Source organism: Podarcis melisellensis, assembly GCF_964234715.1.
Source record: "Podarcis melisellensis genome assembly, chromosome: 16".
Lineage (NCBI taxonomy): Eukaryota > Metazoa > Chordata > Lepidosauria > Squamata > Lacertidae > Podarcis > Podarcis melisellensis.
In genome coordinates, this window is record NC_138533.1 from 26422060 (window position 1) to 26440479 (window position 18420).

The 18420-nt window shown below is 44.4% G+C and overlaps 1 protein-coding gene across 4 annotated transcripts; it reads left to right on the forward strand.

Moving 5' to 3' along the window:
- The first annotated feature begins 1287 nt into the window (after positions 1-1287).
- LOC309359518 (ovotransferrin-like) lies at positions 1288-18190 on the forward strand. 4 transcript variants are annotated; one of them, XM_081893330.1, is made up of 17 exons: positions 1288-1841; positions 2545-2708; positions 3870-3969; positions 4913-5089; positions 7592-7754; positions 7849-7913; positions 8436-8593; positions 9463-9649; positions 10359-10507; positions 10811-10901; positions 12104-12163; positions 12478-12660; positions 13957-14113; positions 15628-15710; positions 16049-16233; positions 16684-16861; positions 17676-18190. In XM_081893330.1, the coding sequence occupies exons 1-17, from the start codon at positions 1781-1783 to the stop codon at positions 17726-17728; spliced, it is 2214 nt and encodes a 737-aa protein (XP_081749456.1). In that variant the 5' UTR covers positions 1288-1780; the 3' UTR covers positions 17729-18190. The 4 variants fall into 4 exon arrangements, with proteins under 4 accessions (XP_081749456.1, XP_081749454.1, XP_081749455.1 ...); XM_081893328.1 differs by lacking the exon at positions 1288-1841 and adding an exon at positions 1977-2207 and having other exon boundaries at positions 2307-2708; XM_081893329.1 differs by lacking the exon at positions 1288-1841 and adding an exon at positions 1977-2207 and having other exon boundaries at positions 2307-2708; positions 12499-12660.
- Positions 18191-18420: the final 230 nt, after the last annotated feature.

Below are 18420 nucleotides of genomic sequence, written 5' to 3' on the forward strand. Positions count from 1 at the left end.
CTCGCTTTGACATGAGTTAGGTGACTCGCATGGGAGCACAGCCCTCCAAAATGTGTTTTGGGGGGGCTGCAGGAGTAGTATGAACACAGTTACCTGGTAGTAAGTCACAATAAATTCAATGGGACTCATTTTTTAATAAAGACAGGTCTTGCTATACAAACACAATGCATTCTTGGGAAGTCAGGCAAGCGTTTGCATAACGAGTCAACACTTCCCATTGATTCCAAAATGATGGGCGAAACCAGGAAAACCCTCTGAAACTTTGCAAAAGGCAAACAAATGCTCTCTTATTTATCTGATCTCTCCTCATCCATCCCTCCCTCCCACCATGTGAATCTGTTGCAGTGGAACAGCAAAAGACAAAAAAGTATGGCTTCTTATTTGTTTACAGTAATGCATGCAGGTCTGGCTGTTTGGATATCTGAATCTGCGGTGCATATTTTTGTTTGGGTACAAATTCCTCCTGTTTGGATCAGGTAATTTTTGTATAGTGAGTGTTTGGATAGCAGGACTTGTTTGTACATGTATATAGGATTGCATTGTAAATCACCTTTCCCAATCTCGTACCCTCCAGATGTTTTGAACATCATCAGCCCCAGTCAACATAGCTGCCCAGTGATGTCCCTGGGGCTGATGAGAGTTGTATTCTAAAACATCTACAAAGCACCAGGTTGGCAAAAGTTCTAACCACTATATTACACCACACCAGCAGTCTTTCTGTCACACACTCTCAGGGAAGCTAACAGTAAAAACATCACAATATTAACAATAATCAAAGTATTGCCTTAATTTATGGTAGATTTATTAATTACTTAGTTCAGATCTCATCTCTGCTATGAACTCAGGTGAGCCACCTGCAATCCAGGAAGGGTGCGTGTGTATGTATTGTGAGGATCCCTGAGTGCAGGCCTTTTTTCAACTGGCTTAGGCAGGCAGGGCCCTGACTGACTCCAGCTACAAAAGCTGAAGCTGTTGAACAGACTCTTGGGCTGAAGCATGGTTTATGTTTTTGGTTGGGAAGCAGTTGCTGCGGTTGATTTATAGTATTTTTATTTAAGATATGATTTATGTGGAAATTGTTCAGTTTCGTGGTATATTTTTTAATGTTTTATTGTTTATATCTACTTTTATTATGTTGTAGTTATGTGTTTTTTCATATTGTAAGTGTCTTGAACTGTGGAAACGTGGCATACAGATAAAGTTATGTATGTATGTATCTGGAGAATGCAGGTGAAGGACTCTGAACCTTTATAAAAAAACTGAGGGACTGAGGGTGTGCAGGTAGGTAGATCACATTCTCTCTCTCTCTCTCTCTTTTCAAAATCCATTCCTGACACTTGAAAATCCTCAGAATGCTAGGTCAAAAGGAGATTTAAGATTCAATTGCTTCTGTTGAGTGTGAAATGCGGTTCTTAAAGCCCAACACAGTGCTATCTATGACAGATTGCCAGTGTGAGAAGACTGAAAAATGTTATAACTCATCTATTCTCTGTATCTCGCAGACTCGCCAGGCCAACTCTTGACAAACCCCTGCTAACACTTCCCATCTGTGCCTAAGAATGGGGCCCCTTTCCCCGCCCATCATCCTTACATCCAGTGGATGCTGCTGCTGCTGCTCTCTCGCTTTTGTCAATCCTCCCTCAAACCCGAAAATAAATATTTAAGGCAGTGCCAAGACCCCTTGTTTGTTTCGGTCATAGCTCTGGAATCCCTGGTATGAGGCAAGGCATAGGCTTCAGTGTGTGGAGGCAAACTGGATTTATGCTTTGCATCTTTGGCCATGAAGGCTGCGGCAGCCACTGTGTTCATCCTCCTGACCGCTCTTGCTCTTAGGTCTACAGGTAAGAGTGGAGGCACTGAGGGAGATGAAAAGCAGCCTCCACCCTGAACAATGCTAATTTGCTTTTAAGAGGCAAACGCCAGCAAGCTCCTCCACCATCACACTAGTCTTCTGCTTTATTTTTAATTTAATTGGAATGCTGTGCCAACCACCAGCACCGGTGCTCCTCTTGTTATTTATTATTTGTTTGGTAGCATTGGGGCAGAGAAGCTGTGTTGTTGGGAACAAAGCTAGAAAGAGAGGGGTTGCTGTAGGTTGGAGTCCAACAACATCTGGAGGGAGACGGATTCCCCATCCTTATTTTGCAGCTCCCTCTTCCTTACAGGCAATGCGTATCACCTGACTTGTTTCAAAATGTGGTACTCCTGCTTTGAGCATAGCTGTCAACTTTTCCCTTTTCTTGCAAGGAATCCTATTCGGAATAAGGGAATTTCCCTTAAAAAAATGGGAAACGTTGACAGCTATGGCTTTGAGGTGGGGACTCCTCCTCATTCTGCCAAGTGGGGCATTGACTTCTTCCCCCCAAATCCTGTCCTGATGGCTCTGCCATTCATCAATGATGTGCAGACTGCATAGCATGTTTTGTTGTTGTTTTTCAAATAGGGACCAGCTGTGTCTGCTCCTCAACTTTCTTCATTGCTTAACTTCAAGCTTCTCAGTTTCTACCCTATTCATAACATTGCCTGCTCTTTCTGTTCCTGCAGGAAAGAAGTTCCGATGGTGCACCCTTTCTGACCTGGAGCAAAGGAAGTGCTCAGAGCTATCTAAAGTGCTTCTGGCAGTGTTGCCTCCTGCCACGGTCAATGCCTTTGCCAGGGTTTCCTGCATCAGAGCTCACAACACCTATGACTGCATTGACAAGATCAGAGTGAGTACCCAGAAATTCCAGAGGTTATCAAAATCATTCATTTCTTCTACCTCCACAGTCGGAGCAGGCATCAATGCTTTCAAATACCTGGAAACCACAGGAGGGGAGAGTGCTGTTTCGCTCACGCCCTTATTGTCAGCTTCCCTTTAGGAGATCTGATCAGCCAATGTGAGAACAGAATGGTGGGCTTGATGGTTCTGGTGTCTTTTGGGCATTTTGGACTACAAATCCCATGAGGCCCAGCCATCACGGCTGTATGCTCCTGAGGCTTATTGGAGTTGCATTCCAAAGCATCCTGAGGACACCAGGTTGTTGATGCTGGGAATCAAGGGTATGTGGGGGGGCGGGCTGCTGGTGTGATTGCCCCGGGTGCATTTTTCTGACAGGCACAGTGTGCTGCTCACGCTCCCCCTCCCCCCCCCCGAGCCAGCCCTGCTCCAGGAGGGCGCAACAGCCATGTGCTCTTCGATTCCAGACCCTCAAGGGTGAGGCTGTGATTGAAGACATCTAAAGGCAGCCCTGTTTAGGGAAGCTTTTAATGTTTAATAGGTTATTGTATTTTAGTGTTTTGTTGGAAGCCGCCCAGAGTGGCTGGGGAAACCCAGCCAGATGGGAGGGGTATAAATAAATTATTATTATTATTATTATTACGGGCACATGGCGTCCTTCTCATGCCACCTTCTCTGAGCCTCGCCTCGCAAAGTGCTGCAGGGCCCTGTGCCTCACAAAGTGGCTCAGGTATGGTATTACTCTGGCAATTTCAGTGGCGAGGGCTGAGCTGGTGCACATGGGGCTCCGTTCACTGCGCATGCACCGGGCACCATACAATCACGCTCCACCGCTGGTGAGAATGAAGAGTCGCACATTAATTGTGGGGCTAGCTGAGCACAGCATCTGTTCAGGGTGGAAGCGGTGTTGCCCCAGGCAAATAACTGCAATTATTGTGGCAGGTTTTCATGCTTAATATGTGAGAGATTACAGCCCATTTATTGCTACATACGTACTTATTAAATCCTAACCAGAGGAAATTCTGCCATGACTAGAGGCAGGATGTTAGCCAATAATCCCAGGAAGTGTTGGGAAAAGTCTGCCTGACTAGAATAACTTGTACAGAAGATATTCAGAAGCTTGTTTTAAATACTATTTCTCATTCTTAATTAGGTGAACAAAGCTGATGCTGTCTCCTTGGATGCTGGAGATGTGTATTCGGCTGTGAAGCTTTATGGCTTGACTGTGGTGGCAAAGGAGATCTATATGGAAGGTCAGTCAGTGACCATACCCCCAGGGCTGGTGTCAGCACCCAGCTAATTGACCAGAGCCTACAGAAATGTAAAGAGCCTGCCCAGCCAAGCCTTCAGTCAGCACAATCCCTGGTGTACCTAGGTTGGCAATGGAGGTCAAGGGTCATGGAAGTGTTCCAAGCAGTGTGCTCTGGAGGGAGGCCCGCTCCCTTGGCTCTGGGATTTTATTATGGGATAGATGCTCCTCAGGGTCCACATGACATCATTGGCATCAAAATGTCTGTCCATACCCTGCCCCCCAACTTAATCTGGGATCTAATCTTTCCAGCAGAAAATCAATAATTTACGAAACAAAACTGGTGCCAGTAGCCCAACTGTAAATTAAACTGCCATCTGGAAGTACCGTAAACATTTCTTTAACAGAACTGGCCCTGCTTTTTCCACACAGACATTGCTTTGATCTGTGATAAACTGAGAGCATATCAACATAACACAGACTTAACTGGCTCAACCAGGATGCCAACTTGAGTAAAATATGGGGAGGGAGGTAAGGCAAGCCCCACCCTGCGTATTCGATCACATGATGTGGTGAACGCAATCATTTGAATGGCAATGCCCATTAGCTCTGGGGTGGACAACCCCCTCAGATACTTTATTGGTGGGGCAAAGCCCCGTCGGCTCCTAGGAGTTGGCTCCTATGGGCTCAACCTTCATTCCTTCTCCCTAGGAAATCCTGAGAACACGAAGGAAGGCTTAGTGTAGTATAGCCATTTCCAACCTGGTGCCCTTCTGATGTTGTGGACTACAACTCCCATCAGCTCCAGTCAGCATGTCTCTATGATGAAAGTTGTGATCCAAAACAACTGGAGGGCATGCAGTTGAGGAAGGCTGTTCTGTTCACACAGAGATCTCTCAGTGTTCATTAACATGGTTCCTGTATCTTCTGTACTTTTTTATCACTAGGTAACTGTGTGTTTGCTGTAGCTGTGGCCAGACGAGGAACGCTGGATATCCAAAGGCTAAAAGGGAGCCGCAGTTGCCACAATGGAGCCAGGTGGACCTCTGGTTGGAACATCCCTTTGGGCTTCCTTCTGGTTAGGAATGACCTCATATGGGATGAAGACCAGCCCCTCAGCCACAGTGAGTGCACAGTGAAAGATCAGATGCTTAGCCTTGCATCAGTGGTCTGCAACCATGGGAATTTGAGGGGAAGGACAATGTGCAGAGCACCTACCATAGGTCCCAAGTCCTTCTACTTATATTGGGACCACTTCTGCCACATGACATCCTCTTTAGTCCCCCTGGTTTGAGCAGGAGAAATGTCAGAGCATGTTACTGAAACAATAATAATAATAATAATAATAATAATAATAATAATAATTTATTATTTATACCCCGCCCATCTGGCTGGGCCTCCCCAGCCACTCTGGGCTGCTTCCATAAAAACCAAAAATACAGTAAAATATCACACGTTAAAAACTTCCCTGAACAGGGCTGCCTTAAGATGTCTTCTGAATGTCAGGTAGTTGTTTATCGCTTTGACATCTGCTGGAAGGGCGTTCCACAGGGTGGGCGCCACTACCGAGAAGGCCCTCTGCCTGGTTCCCTGTAGCTTTGCTTCTCGCAATGAGGGAACCGCCAGAAGGCCCTCGGCGCTGGACCTCAGCGTCCGGGCAGAATGATGGGGGTGGAGACGCTCCTTCAGGTATACTGGACCGAGGCCGTTTAGGGCTTTAAAGGTCAGCACCAACACTTTGAATTGTGCTCGGAAACATACTGGGAGCCAATGTAGGTCTTTCAAGACCGGTGTTATATGGTCTCGGCGGCCGCTCCCAGTCACCAGTCTAGCTGCCGCATTCTGGATTAGTTGTAGTTTCCGAGTCACCTTCAAAGGTAGCCCCACGTAGAGTGCATTGCAGTAGTCCAAGCGGGAGATAACCAGAGCATGCACCACTCTGGCGAGACAGTCCGCAGGCAGATAGGGTCTCAGCCTACGTACCAGATGGAGCTGGTAAACAGCTGCCCTGGACACAGATTTGACCTGTGCCTCCATGGACAGCTGTGAGTCCAAAATGACTCCCAGGCTGCGCACCTGGTCCTTCAGGGGCACAGTTACCCCATTCAGGACCAGGGAATCCTCCACACCTGCCCGCCTCCTGTCCCCCAGAAACAGTACTTCTGTCTTGTCAGGATTCAACCTCAATCTGTTAGCCGCCATCCATCCTCCAACCGCCTCCAGACACTCACACAGGACCTTCACTGCCCTCACTGGTTCTGATTTAAAAGAGAGGTAGAGCTGGGTATCATCTGCATACTGATGAACACCCAGCCCAAACCTCCTGATGATCTCTCCCAGCGGCTGCATGTAAATGTTGAAAAGCATGGGGGAGAGGACAGAACCCTGAGGCACCCCACAAGTGCACCAAACTGCTTAACTGTTTTAAGGCACCACGATACCCAGGATGTTACGTGTCAAAGAAAAGCAAACCGCACCTGAGAGCTGATCATGACATGCACAAGGTGTCCTCACAATGTATTCTCATACTCTTCTGTGCCCACAAATCATAAACATGTGATGAGATCCTGAGACAGGTTCTTAGATCCTGTTTGGCCAGAGCTTTATTTCAGGGAGAGCTGCAAACCAATTTGACAACACCCAAAGGCAGCACCTGTTGTCATTGCGTTGCCTGGTAAAGTGCTCCCTTCCTGTTTTTGTTTTTTGATCCAGATCATTATGAGGCATCTTTAATTTCAAAAGGATTAAGTCTGTCAACCAATTCAAGAAATTTAGTTGGCTAATTATCTTGTCTTTTACCAGTTAAGTTTCAATAAACCCACATTTTACCAAAACTTCAATATAGGAAAAGAAAGTGCAATATAATTTACAGTTAATTAAAAATTAATGATTAAGCAGAAGCTACCATTCATTGTTAGCTGCAAACATATTATTGATTAATTTCTTTTTCATTCACCGCTGCAGAAAGAGACCAGACCCCAAAGTAGCCTAAGTGAAACAAGCACCTACATTCTTAACTTGCAGCCCAGGTGATGAACTATCACCTTGCCAATGAGACATTAAACTCCTAATTCTAATTTAAAAAATAGATGAAGACTGGGGTCTGATTCTTGAAAATGTTTGGTTACAGCGTTAACATGCAGTATTATGTCTGCTCAAAAGTTTGCCCCATTGAGTTCAATGGAATGTCTTCAAAGGTTATAGATTTGTTTTATATGGTTATAGATTTGCAACCTCAGGCTGCAGTCCTGTACCTAGAATGAAGTCCCAATGGGGTCTACTTCTAAGTAGCCATACTTAGGAATACAACATAGTCGGTACATTTCTGTGCGTGCGTATCTGAGGATAGGGCTACATTCTGCCTCTGTTGCTGGAGGCAGTATGCCTTTGAATTTGCTGGGAATCACAAGTGGGGAGAGAGCACTGCTGTTGCACCCAGGTTCTGCTTGTGAGCCAGAGGCACCTGGCTGGCTATTTGAGAACAGAATGTTGGAGTAGATGGGACTTCTTGGGTCTGACCGAGATGGGCTCTTCTTACATTCTGATCATGCAGAGGTTGAGTGGAGAATCTGTGTTATTTTAGCAGTGCGTTTCCATGAGAATGTCTCCCCTTCTCATTTCTCCAGTTGTCGGTGGTTATTTCAATGCCAGTTGCATCCCCGGCATCGGAGTCGCCTCTCCGCAGCTCTGCTCCCTTTGCCAAGGACAGAAATCCTACATCCAGGACAAGAACCACTTCTGTGAGACCAGCGGTGGCGAACCCTTCTCTGGTTCAGATGGGGCCTTCAGGTGGCCTTGCACTTGTGCTTGAAGTGCAGGCGGGTGGGGCTGGAGCAGGTGCTGGGTGGCCTCCTGTGCTAACGCCACTTCAATCTGTGTGCAGGTGCTTGAAGAATGGGGTGGCAGATGTTGCTTTCCTGGATCACCTGGCCATCATGAACGCCACAGGTAAACTTCTTTTTTTTAAATAGAATATTTATTAAGGTTTTTAATAATAATACAATAAAGGTAAAAAAATAAAAAATAGTAACAAAAATACAAAAATACAAAAATAATTAAAAAAACATGCAGATTTCCCATTGCTTATTTTCCTTTAACATGTTTCCCGGACCTCCTCATACCTCCCTGCTGCCAATTCAAATTGTTAGTTCAGCAAATCCTTACCATTAAGTTTTCTACCATTAAGTTTCTAAGCCTTTTCCCCCCCCTCTCATATTCCCTTAAAGCATTACAGCTGGAAACCACTTAATTTCTATCCAACATCATTCTAACATTCATTAATTTTGCAATATTTCTGTAGGTAGTCTTTAAATTTCTTCCAATCTTCTTCTGCCGACGCCACAGGTAAACTTCTTGCTCAGGGACTCTCATCTTAACATCTGCCCTGGAGTCGTACAGCAGCCCGATGTTAAATTCTCTCACTCCAGCTTCTCTCGATGCCAGTTGTTCTTTTCCCCTCCCTTTGTTCAGAGCCAGAACAAGAAGAATATGAGTTGTTGTGTCCTGATGGGTCAACAGCTCCTATGACTGCTTACGCTGCCTGCAATCTGGGCCGAGGGCCAGGACGGGCCATTGTCACACGCCACAACTTCAAGAAGATCGCCAAGAAGTTTCTGACTATCATTCAGGTATTTCTTAGCCAACACAAGGAGGGGTACAGTAGGGCTCAAGCCCGAGGCCTAGTTGACACAAAGAGCTACTGAGAGAGCCAAAAGGACAATTCCATTTTAAAAAAATTAAAAAGTGTTTGGCAGACAACAAAATCTGGCTGTTTTGAGTGTTGAAACTGAATGCTCTAGTTTTTGTGCTCCTAAAAACAATCTGCCATGCTGGCTGGGGCTGATGGGAGTTGTGGTACAAAACATCGGGGGGGGGCAGGCTGGTGAAAGCTCTCACCAATTGAATGGCTTGTAGTAGGTGCCAAGCCAGTTTCGTAGGGTGTTGCAATCATGTCCACACTATTCTGCTGCTGACTCACTATATTATCAGCTAAATAATAACTAGAAAAGAGATGCTGAAGCATTTGGAAGAAAATAGCAAAGAAGTATGTTTCTGGGTGAGTCATGGCAGATAATTTTTTTTAAAACCCAATACTGGTGTCACTGCTACTTACCAGGATGGCACTGACATGATAAGGAGGGTGTGGGTCTCTATATGGGTGCACCAGGAGCAGCACTGGATTGGCAGCAGCAGTCCCACTGGTGCAGCTGCATGGCCCTGACCTTGCTGAAATCCCATCCCATCCAGAGAGGTGGCGGTGATGCTGGTGTTGGGAAGATAGCTTTGCCCCATCATATGTGCCGATACTGCCTCCAGATGTTGTTGCGATCCACCTCTCATCCGCTGCAGCCAGCATAGCCAGTCATCCAGAATGATGGGCATTGCAGTCCAGCCATACCTGGAAGTTGCCATGTTGGCTGTCCCAGTGGCTTGTTTCATCGTATAGCCACCTCTGCTGGGTAGCCCAAGGCTAGCTGAAACTTGCTCTTGTCCTTAGCACCTCTTTGGAAAGAAGGGAAGAGAGAAGGCCAGATTCGAGCTTTTTGCCTCTGCGCCATTCAGAGGGAAGAACCTGCTCTTCCACGATGCAACGCACCACTTCCAGCTTGTTGATGAGGAGGCTGAAATCAGCCACGTTCTTGGCCTGGATTATGTTGCTCTGCTGCAGGGCTTGGGCCATGAAGGTGAGAGAGTGCCTCCCTCCCTCATGAAATCATGGGGAGTCCCGAAAGATCCTATATAGGATCCAAAGAGCCCCGAAGATCCTATATAGCACTAGGAGCGTAGCTGGAGGTCAGCCCTTGAGGTATGGGCCAGATCATTTTCTAGGAGTCCCAGGTGTTTCTGGATGCTTAATTGAATTGAGAGGCAGAACTGGGCTGGATGCTGAATTAGGAGTATAAATTAATTCAATGTGATCTCATCTAGAGATGCTTTGGAGGGCAATGAATAAGAACATAAGGACAGCCCTGCTGGATCAGGCCAGTTGAGGCACAGATAGCCCAGCACCCTGTCCTTGCAGTGGCCAATCAGCTGCCACAAAGGCCACCCAAAAGCCAAACCTGAGTGCAACAGCAGTGCTCCTCCACTTGCAGTTCCCAACCACTGGACATTATTCAGGGGCACACTGCCTACGAATTTTTGTAATGGAAGGGAAACTGAACTGATTTGGGGTGCAAATCAACTAAAGTATATATCTGGGGTGATCTAGATGGGAAACCACCTGGCTCACCATCTAAAGTTGCTTCTATAATATAAATTAGCATCTGCAGATTTTACGCAAATATCTTTCTGTGAGCCTATGCCTCAGATCTCTGAAGTACTAGCAGCTCGGTTACTAGGTGATGCAATTTGTTCTCCTTCCTATGACAATACCTTCTCCTGCTGCCTCAGGGAGCTCCCTGGCCAACAGCCTGGTCCGCTGGTGTTGTATCAGCAACGCTGAACTCCGCAAATGTGAGGAGTGGGCTCTGAATGTCAGGTCACACCCGCTGGTCTGTGTCCAAGCAAACTCTATGGTCAACTGCATTGAGCTGATCAAGGTGAGTTGCACACAGTCTGGGAAGCAAAACCGGCAGCGTTTTCTTTTTACATAAGCAAAAGATACAAATAAATAACCCCATCTCAATAAGGCCCAGATTGACTGGAACAACACAGCCAGATGGGCGGGGTAAAATTAATAAAACTAATATTTTCTCCGGTTCTACCTGTTTCCCAGCCCAGACAGACGATGGCTGGGAAAAGGCCTCGATTCTGGCAAGAACTCCATGGCTTGCAGGGAAGGGGGTGGCTTTCTTTAACATGCCAATGTCAGACTGTCAACTGTGCACTTTTTCACGGGGCAGAACAATGAGGCAGACGCCGTTACACTGGACGCCACACATGCCTACTTTGCAGGGAGATGCGCGCTTGTTCCTGTGGCTGCAGAATGTTATGGTGAGCTGCCTCTTTTTAAAAAACACACACAGCAAACTAACACATTTTAATTGGTTTTTCACTAGAGTGGCAATAAAAGTAAAACATAAAAAATACCTCTAAGCATTCAGAGGGAATAGTCTGCAAGCTGCTGCAGATAACCGTAACTGTCAGTTGTGTGTAAAATGCCTAATCTGGTGCACGGCAGAGGTGAGGTGATGTGATGTGTGTGTGCGCATCTGTTATGGTATGATAAATATTTCTTGCTCATAGCCATAGAGTCATTGCAAACAATAAACATAAAATGTCTTGTTGCCACAAACACAAGCAGATGTACTTAGTATTAAGATAAAATGAAAGTTAAAATAAATCCTTAAAACATCCTGGAATGACGCTTAGCTTTAAACCACTCAAATGAATGAATCGCCTTTATAGCCTTTACTGCCATCCAGTTCAGAGTTCTCACTCCAATGGCTTTCGTTTTCAGTTCAGCAAAGCTTGCAACCCAGAAGAATTAAAAGAGCACTTTGCTGACTCATGCACTGAAGTGCATCACTCTGTGACTTGGCACTTGATGACTGGTAGTTGAATAGTACAGTCAGTATTGTGCTGCTGTTTTCTGACACTGACAGGTGATATTGCAGTGCTCACAGTGGTGTTTACTCTGTGACTGATCATTTACAAGGCAATAGCTGATGCTGCAATCATCGAGTAATGAACAGGCATGTACGAAGAATGCGCCTGTGGTCTTTTTCTGTGCCCCTGTCTTCTTGGTGCAAGTTCCTCAGTGCCACAGTGAATTTGTAATGGAGCAAATGGATATTGCGATGTGGCCTGAAGGTTCAGTTCTGGGGCCAGAGTGTTCACATGGCATTCCCAACATGGGTATCTTAGCTAGAGCATCCTGGGATTCTGGTTTCCAGAGGAATTCTCCCTCGGAGAAAAAAACTGATAGCTCCTGTGTCTGATATAAAGGCACTTTCCTAAAGGAGACATGAATTGATCTAATTCCCAAACTGACAACCTTCAGATGTTTTGGACTACAATTCCCATCATCCCCAGCCATTGACACTGCTGGCTGGGGCTGATGTGAGCTGTAGTCCAAAATATGGGGGGAAGGTCAGGTTGGAGAAGATCCGTGTTTAGTATTGAGCACCTACCAAGTGGTGTAAGGCATGAGTCTTTTGTTCAGATGTCACTTCCTTATGCCTTTTTGTGTATAGGAGAAGAATGCACTTCAGCTCAGGGAGAAGAGGAAACTGAGAAGCTGGGTCACTTTACAGGTAAAGGGAAGTGCCTGTAATCATAGAATTGTGGATGGGATCCTGAGGGTCATCTAATCCAACCCTCTGCAATGCAGGAATCTAGACTAGATCTTACATGACAGATGGCCTTCCAGACTCTGTTTAAAAACCTCCAAGGAAGGGGAATCCACCAGCTTTCGTGCAACGCAAATTGCATCTACTAGACCCCTCCCTTTTTAAAGTCGCTTCTGGGGCCCCTGTAGGATTAGGGGCCCCAGAAGCTTAAGCTTCCTTTATTTCATAGTAGATCCGCTCCTGCTGCCATGTTCTAATGCCTCCTTGTTGCCACACAGCTCTTCCTCCAATTTATGCAGTGGGCCTTGTCAAGAAGAATGCCAAGCATGTGAACATCTACAATCTGGGGAGGAGGCGCTCCTGCCACAGCCATGTGTACAGCCCAGGAGGGTGGCTCCTCCTTGCCCAATACACAGTGGGGGCTCAGGAGAATGGCACTGCCAGCTGCAACCTCAGCTCTGGTGAGAATTACAGCAGAATCTCCAAAACAAATGGGGACAACTTGATTCGAGAGGAAAGGTGGGAGTGGGTGTGTCGGGGGTGGTGTTGCTAGATCAGGCTTCCTCAACCTTGGCCCTCCTGACTACAATTCCCATCATCCCTGACCATTGGTCCTGCTAGCTGGGGATCATGGGAGTTGTAGGCCAAAAACATCTGGAGGGCCAAGGTTGGGGAAGCCTGTCCTAGATCTTTATTGAATCAGGATAAAAGCCTAGGCCACTTCCCTTTCTATGTTCCATTTAAGCCTCCTACTTGTTCTAGCCAACACCTTCCAGATGCTGTTGGATTACAACTCCCATCAGTCCCAGCAGGCAGCATGGTCAATGATGATGGGAATTGTAGTCCAGCATCATCTGGAAGGCAACACATTAGCTACGTCTGGTTTAAACATGTGCAGCAGGAAATGGGGCCTACTTTACTGAATATTTCAAACGAGTTCACGACCCGGTACAGTGTGGGCTGGGGAAAAAACGTGGTCCTGAGGATTATGTTAGATTTCCATCAGCCACATGGTCAACCATCAGAGAGGATGGGAGGTGTGATCCAGCAGCATCTGAAAGTCCATAGGTTCCCCGTCCCTGTGCTACTGTGTCCACAGAAAATAAAATAAGCTGCACATTAATGCCTCTCTCTATCTGGGGCCTGAATGCTGATGGGAATTGATACTGCTGAAGTATGACAATACTGGGCTTGTGGTACAAATTTATCCAGCTTGCGATGCACAAATGTATTTTGAGAGAAGCTTACTGTCCCCAGAAAAAAAGGATTTTAATGTGTAAATTAAATCAAGGTGACGTGTGCGGCAAGTTATGCATGTGTACAAACTGCATTGCACAGACAAGGTATACAAAGAAGACTCTCTCCTTGGCTGCTTTTCACTGCTGCAACAGACACAAACTTTTTTTTATGGCTGATTTGCAGAACAATACCTTGGTTTGGAAGTTCTGATTTAGACAATCAGTTCAGCCAAAATGTTCAAGTTAGCAAAACTCATATGGACCGAAAGAGCAGGGGAAGCATCACACAAGCGTTTAGAAAAGCAAATGATACCTGGCTGCTGAAAGAGAAATAAATATAAACAACCAACTGTTTAGTTTTGCTTTTAAAAGTTTTCTGCACAAGCAACAGCAAGCTGAGTAAAATTAGCTATCCTGTTCCTTAGTTTTCTTCGGTCATCAGGGAATAATTTCCTCCACTGCTTTTAACCACTGTTCCACTGCGAGTTTAACTACTGGCCCTTCTCTCCCCACTGAAAGCTTACGAGGATTTCTTCTGGAAGGGGTGCATGCCAGGAGGTGATGGGAACCTTTGCAAAGTCTGCATTGGGCAAAAGGAGGCGGAGGGAGGAAGGGGGTCATCCAGGTGTGCAGCCAATCACAACGAACTCTACTATGGAAACCTGGGTGCCCTCAGGTGAGTCGAAGGAGATTGCTTAAAAATGACTGCTGTATACATTATAAGGTTAATGCAACTGATTTGTAGAAAAGACTGCTGCCTGAAAAAAGAGACAAAGGGAAAACATGTGGAAAATGATATATAGGTGGTACCACACACCAGTGAAACTGGCTAAGATCTACAGGTTAAAGAATAAAAGATGTTGGAAATGTGGAGAGGTAGATGGTGATTTCTACCATATGTGGTGGTTATGCAGCAAAGTGAAAGGATTTTGGGAATTGATTTACAATGAACTTTAAAAAAAAATTTAATACACCTTTCCCAAAAAACCTGAAGCTTTTCTGCTAGGAATGATGGGTAAAGAAATTAAAAAATAGGTACTATTCCTATATGCCACAACAGCCGCAAGAATCATGTTAGCACAAAATTGGAAAACGGAGGCTATACCTAATATAAGTGACTGGCAGGTTAAATTGACAAATTATGCCGAGCTCGCGAGAATAAAGGGAAGAATAAGAGATCAAGATGAACAGAAATTTCAAGACAATTGGGTTAAATATTGGACGTATATTGGAATCAAAGTATAAAAGACACTGGCGGGACTGGAATAACTCTAACAGCAATGGGTTATTATCTAAAAGAGATAAAATACGTGCCTATAGAGTCTATCTGATACTTACCAAAGGAGTGGAGGGAAGTCCAAGGCTCAGCAGAGCCTAAAATAATTGTATTTATGATTTATGGAGTGGATATATTATGTGTAACCTTAATGTTGGATTTTGCATACGTTTATATGTATATATGTATAATATCAATAAAAATTTATCATAAAAAAAGAAAAAAGAGACAAAGGATTTTGTAACTGAAGGAAACATTTAATTAAAATTATATTTTAAAAAAACCAATGACTGACTGCTGCCAAACTCTAAATTCCTTGGTGGCAGTCATTACACACTAAGTTAAATAGTGGGTTTTATCAGACTACTAAGTCATGCTCAGAGGAGGAATGGAGAAATCTGCAAATTTTGGCTTCTCTCTGTTTCTCATTTTTCCTCAATCTTAAATTCAGTTTGTCACTTTCCCCACCAGTCTGCGATGTATTTTTTTTAAGTCCTCATGAAAAATAATCAGCATTTTAGTGCTATTTTCTCCTAACAGACACATATTTGTATGTTGTAGGTTTACCTAACACATACATTTTGCAAGCAGTATTACATAATGTAATGCATTTGTACAGGTTATTTTCATTAATATATACACTTATGTACACACTTTATATTTGGAGAAGTGCAAATTTCTAAGAATAGCTACATTTTGGTTCATGTATCATCTTTGGAAGTGAGAATCAGGCAGATTAGTATCAAAATGCAAATTGAGCCAAATTTCTCCACCGCCCCTCACTCATAAGGGGCACGTCCATGTAAAAAACACTGTAAATGCAGCTTGCAACACAATGGGGGGGAATGATCTGACTGTGTTTTAAGCCATTCACGTGACTAACTTTTGCTGGATTTGGACCACTCTTCTTCCAGATGCCTCTTTGGTGATCCCAGTGGAAGAAGTTTTGGTGATGTGGCTTTTTTAGAACACCATAACCTGCTCCAGAATATTCAGTGTAAGATGAGTCTTTCAATCTTTTAAGATTCCAGTAAGGTGTCAAATGGAATTTTCAACTTAACCTCCCTCCAGATGTTATCACCAGTTAAATAGCCTATCTAATCTAACGTCGTAAGAATGAACTAGTACTACTGTATTTTTGTTTCTGAGAATATCGGAACTCTTGGAACTTAACACCTGCATAAAAAAACAATTGTACTGTATTCTTTTGTTCTATTAATTCTTAAGATACCGTAAGAGATCTTTAAAATGATCAATAGTTCAATGACAGATATCTGGATCTTATTTACAAAGCAAATGGATCTCATGAAGAACTTTGTTTTTGCTCCTTCGCAGACCTGGATAGCTCAGGCTGGGCAAAAGGATGTTCTCCAAGTGACCTTGAACTCCTGTGCCTCGATGGCAGCCGTGCAAATGTGACAGAATGGAAAGTCTGCAACCTGGGACTTGTCCCTCCCAATATAGTTGTGACACGCCCCGTAACTGTAGCAAAGGTCTATGACTTCCTGGTGAAGTCACAGGTCAGTTTGAACGTGTCGCACTGAACGATAAGAGCTTAAACATTTGTGAGAGCTTCCAGCCGTGGATGGTTTAAGTAACACCCAGTTATTGCTGTTTGGCTTTAAGCTGCAAGTGGAAAAACAACTCTGCATCCTAAGAATATTCTGTGGCCTCCTTTGGTGGTGTGATTTTAATTGGGAACATGATCTGGGGGATGGGGGGGGGAATTACATGCCCACCCGCCACTGCTGGACATCCAATTACAATTGCTGCCCCTTGAGGAAAATAAAGGCCATGCTTTTGGAAAACAATGAGTCAAAATTAGAGAGATGATTCCTAGCAGACTATAGAGAGGGAAATGGGTGAAGCAATCTGTACAGTCCATAACCAGACAGAAAATATATTAAAGCGCTCTATATTGGCTTTGCTTGTACTCGCGTTTCCACAGCTTCACCTTTCTCTTTTTTTAGGAACAAAGCGTAGGCTTGACCTTTCAGCTCTTTCAATCAAAGGCGTACGGTGAAAGTGACCTGCTCTTTAAAGATGCCACTCGGCAGCTCATTCCTACAAGCCACCTGGACTATGAGACAATCCTTGGGGAGCCCTTCTTCCAGCTTGCAGAGTCTGTTTTCAACTGCACACCTGCAGGTAAGGTGGGCTTACCTGGAAGGAGACATATGGCAGGGTCCAAGTTGTGCACCCCACTTGCCCTCTACTGCATTGTACTTGACATGCTTATGAGGGCAAGAATACTGATCCCCTTGCTGGAGAGCTTCTACAGGATCTAGTAATAGAATGCATGATATGCAAAATTGTTGGAGAACTCTCAGGTTATTGAATGTCTGACAGACATTAAGTTGAACTGTGTAAGACCAATGAAACATAATAGAATCCATGCCTGCAAAATTATTTGAGTAGTCTGGATGTGCTATGCACAGGTTAAGTGTCAGCAAGATGGTGCAAATTATGCTCAAATCAGTTGATGCTAGGCAATTTCTGATAAATGATAGTTATTATCATCATCATTAATTGAATTCCTTATCCACCCTTTATGAGGTTTTTTTTTGGGGGGGGGAATTACAGTATATAAAAACATAATGCAATTATAGCACAACAACCCCACATAACACCCCTGCAAATTGTATTTTGCTTGGTTATTGTAATGGGTTAGGGTAGGAACCATAAAGGGCACAGAGCCCCTTGCTTCAACCCAAAGATATACAGATTTCAGACCATTGTCTGGCTTTGCTAAAAAGATTTCAGCAGCTGTCCAAACACATTCTTGCAGCTGTTAAGGGCTGAAAACATGTTTTACAGAAAGCAATTTTGAGATTCTGAGGAAGCTACATTCTGAGCTTGTTTGACTCTCAGAAAATCACAGCGGGTGCACACACACACACACACACACACACACACACCTGCCTAGTGGCATAACTTAGATATATCCCATTTTGGTTTTCAGGCATCCTGGACTTCTGCAAACAAGACACTTGCATCTATTCAGAGCAACACTGATGTTGTTTCTAGGGAAACTCCCAAAACAGAAGTGAGACTGCAGTGGAAGATTTGATGCATTCGCCAGGAAGGCAGAGAATTGCCAGGAGGCTCTGTGGGCTTCATCAGTGGCTGGCTGTTTTCCTTAGGAAACATATGCAAGGTGGGTTTAGTACACCAGCTAATACTAGAATGTCACCCGCGTTGGTTGCCAGCCTCCAGTACCACCATGCTGGAAGAGTTCTTGATTTGCCTGCTGCTTAAGTTTTCCTCAGGCTGTATCTTCAGTTATTCCAGAACATACACTTGCCTAGAAACATTTCACAGCAGCTTACCCTGGAATGGCTTGCATAAGATTTACTTGCAGATCTACTGATATTTTAACAACTAGCCATGCATTTCCCAATCTGATACTTTCCAGGTCTTGTATATCACTGAAAATTTAAATAAAGGCATTGCTATAAAACAAAGAAATCCCTTTAACACACGCATTAAATGTTAATTTTTTTATTTCCATAATTTAACATACGAAGAAAGCAAAAATTCAAACTCAGACTACTGGAATTAAAAACAAAAACACATAATAATGGCATGACAGGTACAAAAATGTGCAAGTTTCCATTCAGTTTTTATTAATGCAAAAGGCTTAAAGAAGCCATTTCTGAACACTAACCACAAAGCAGTTGGAGCCTCATCAAAGAGCTCTGGGGACA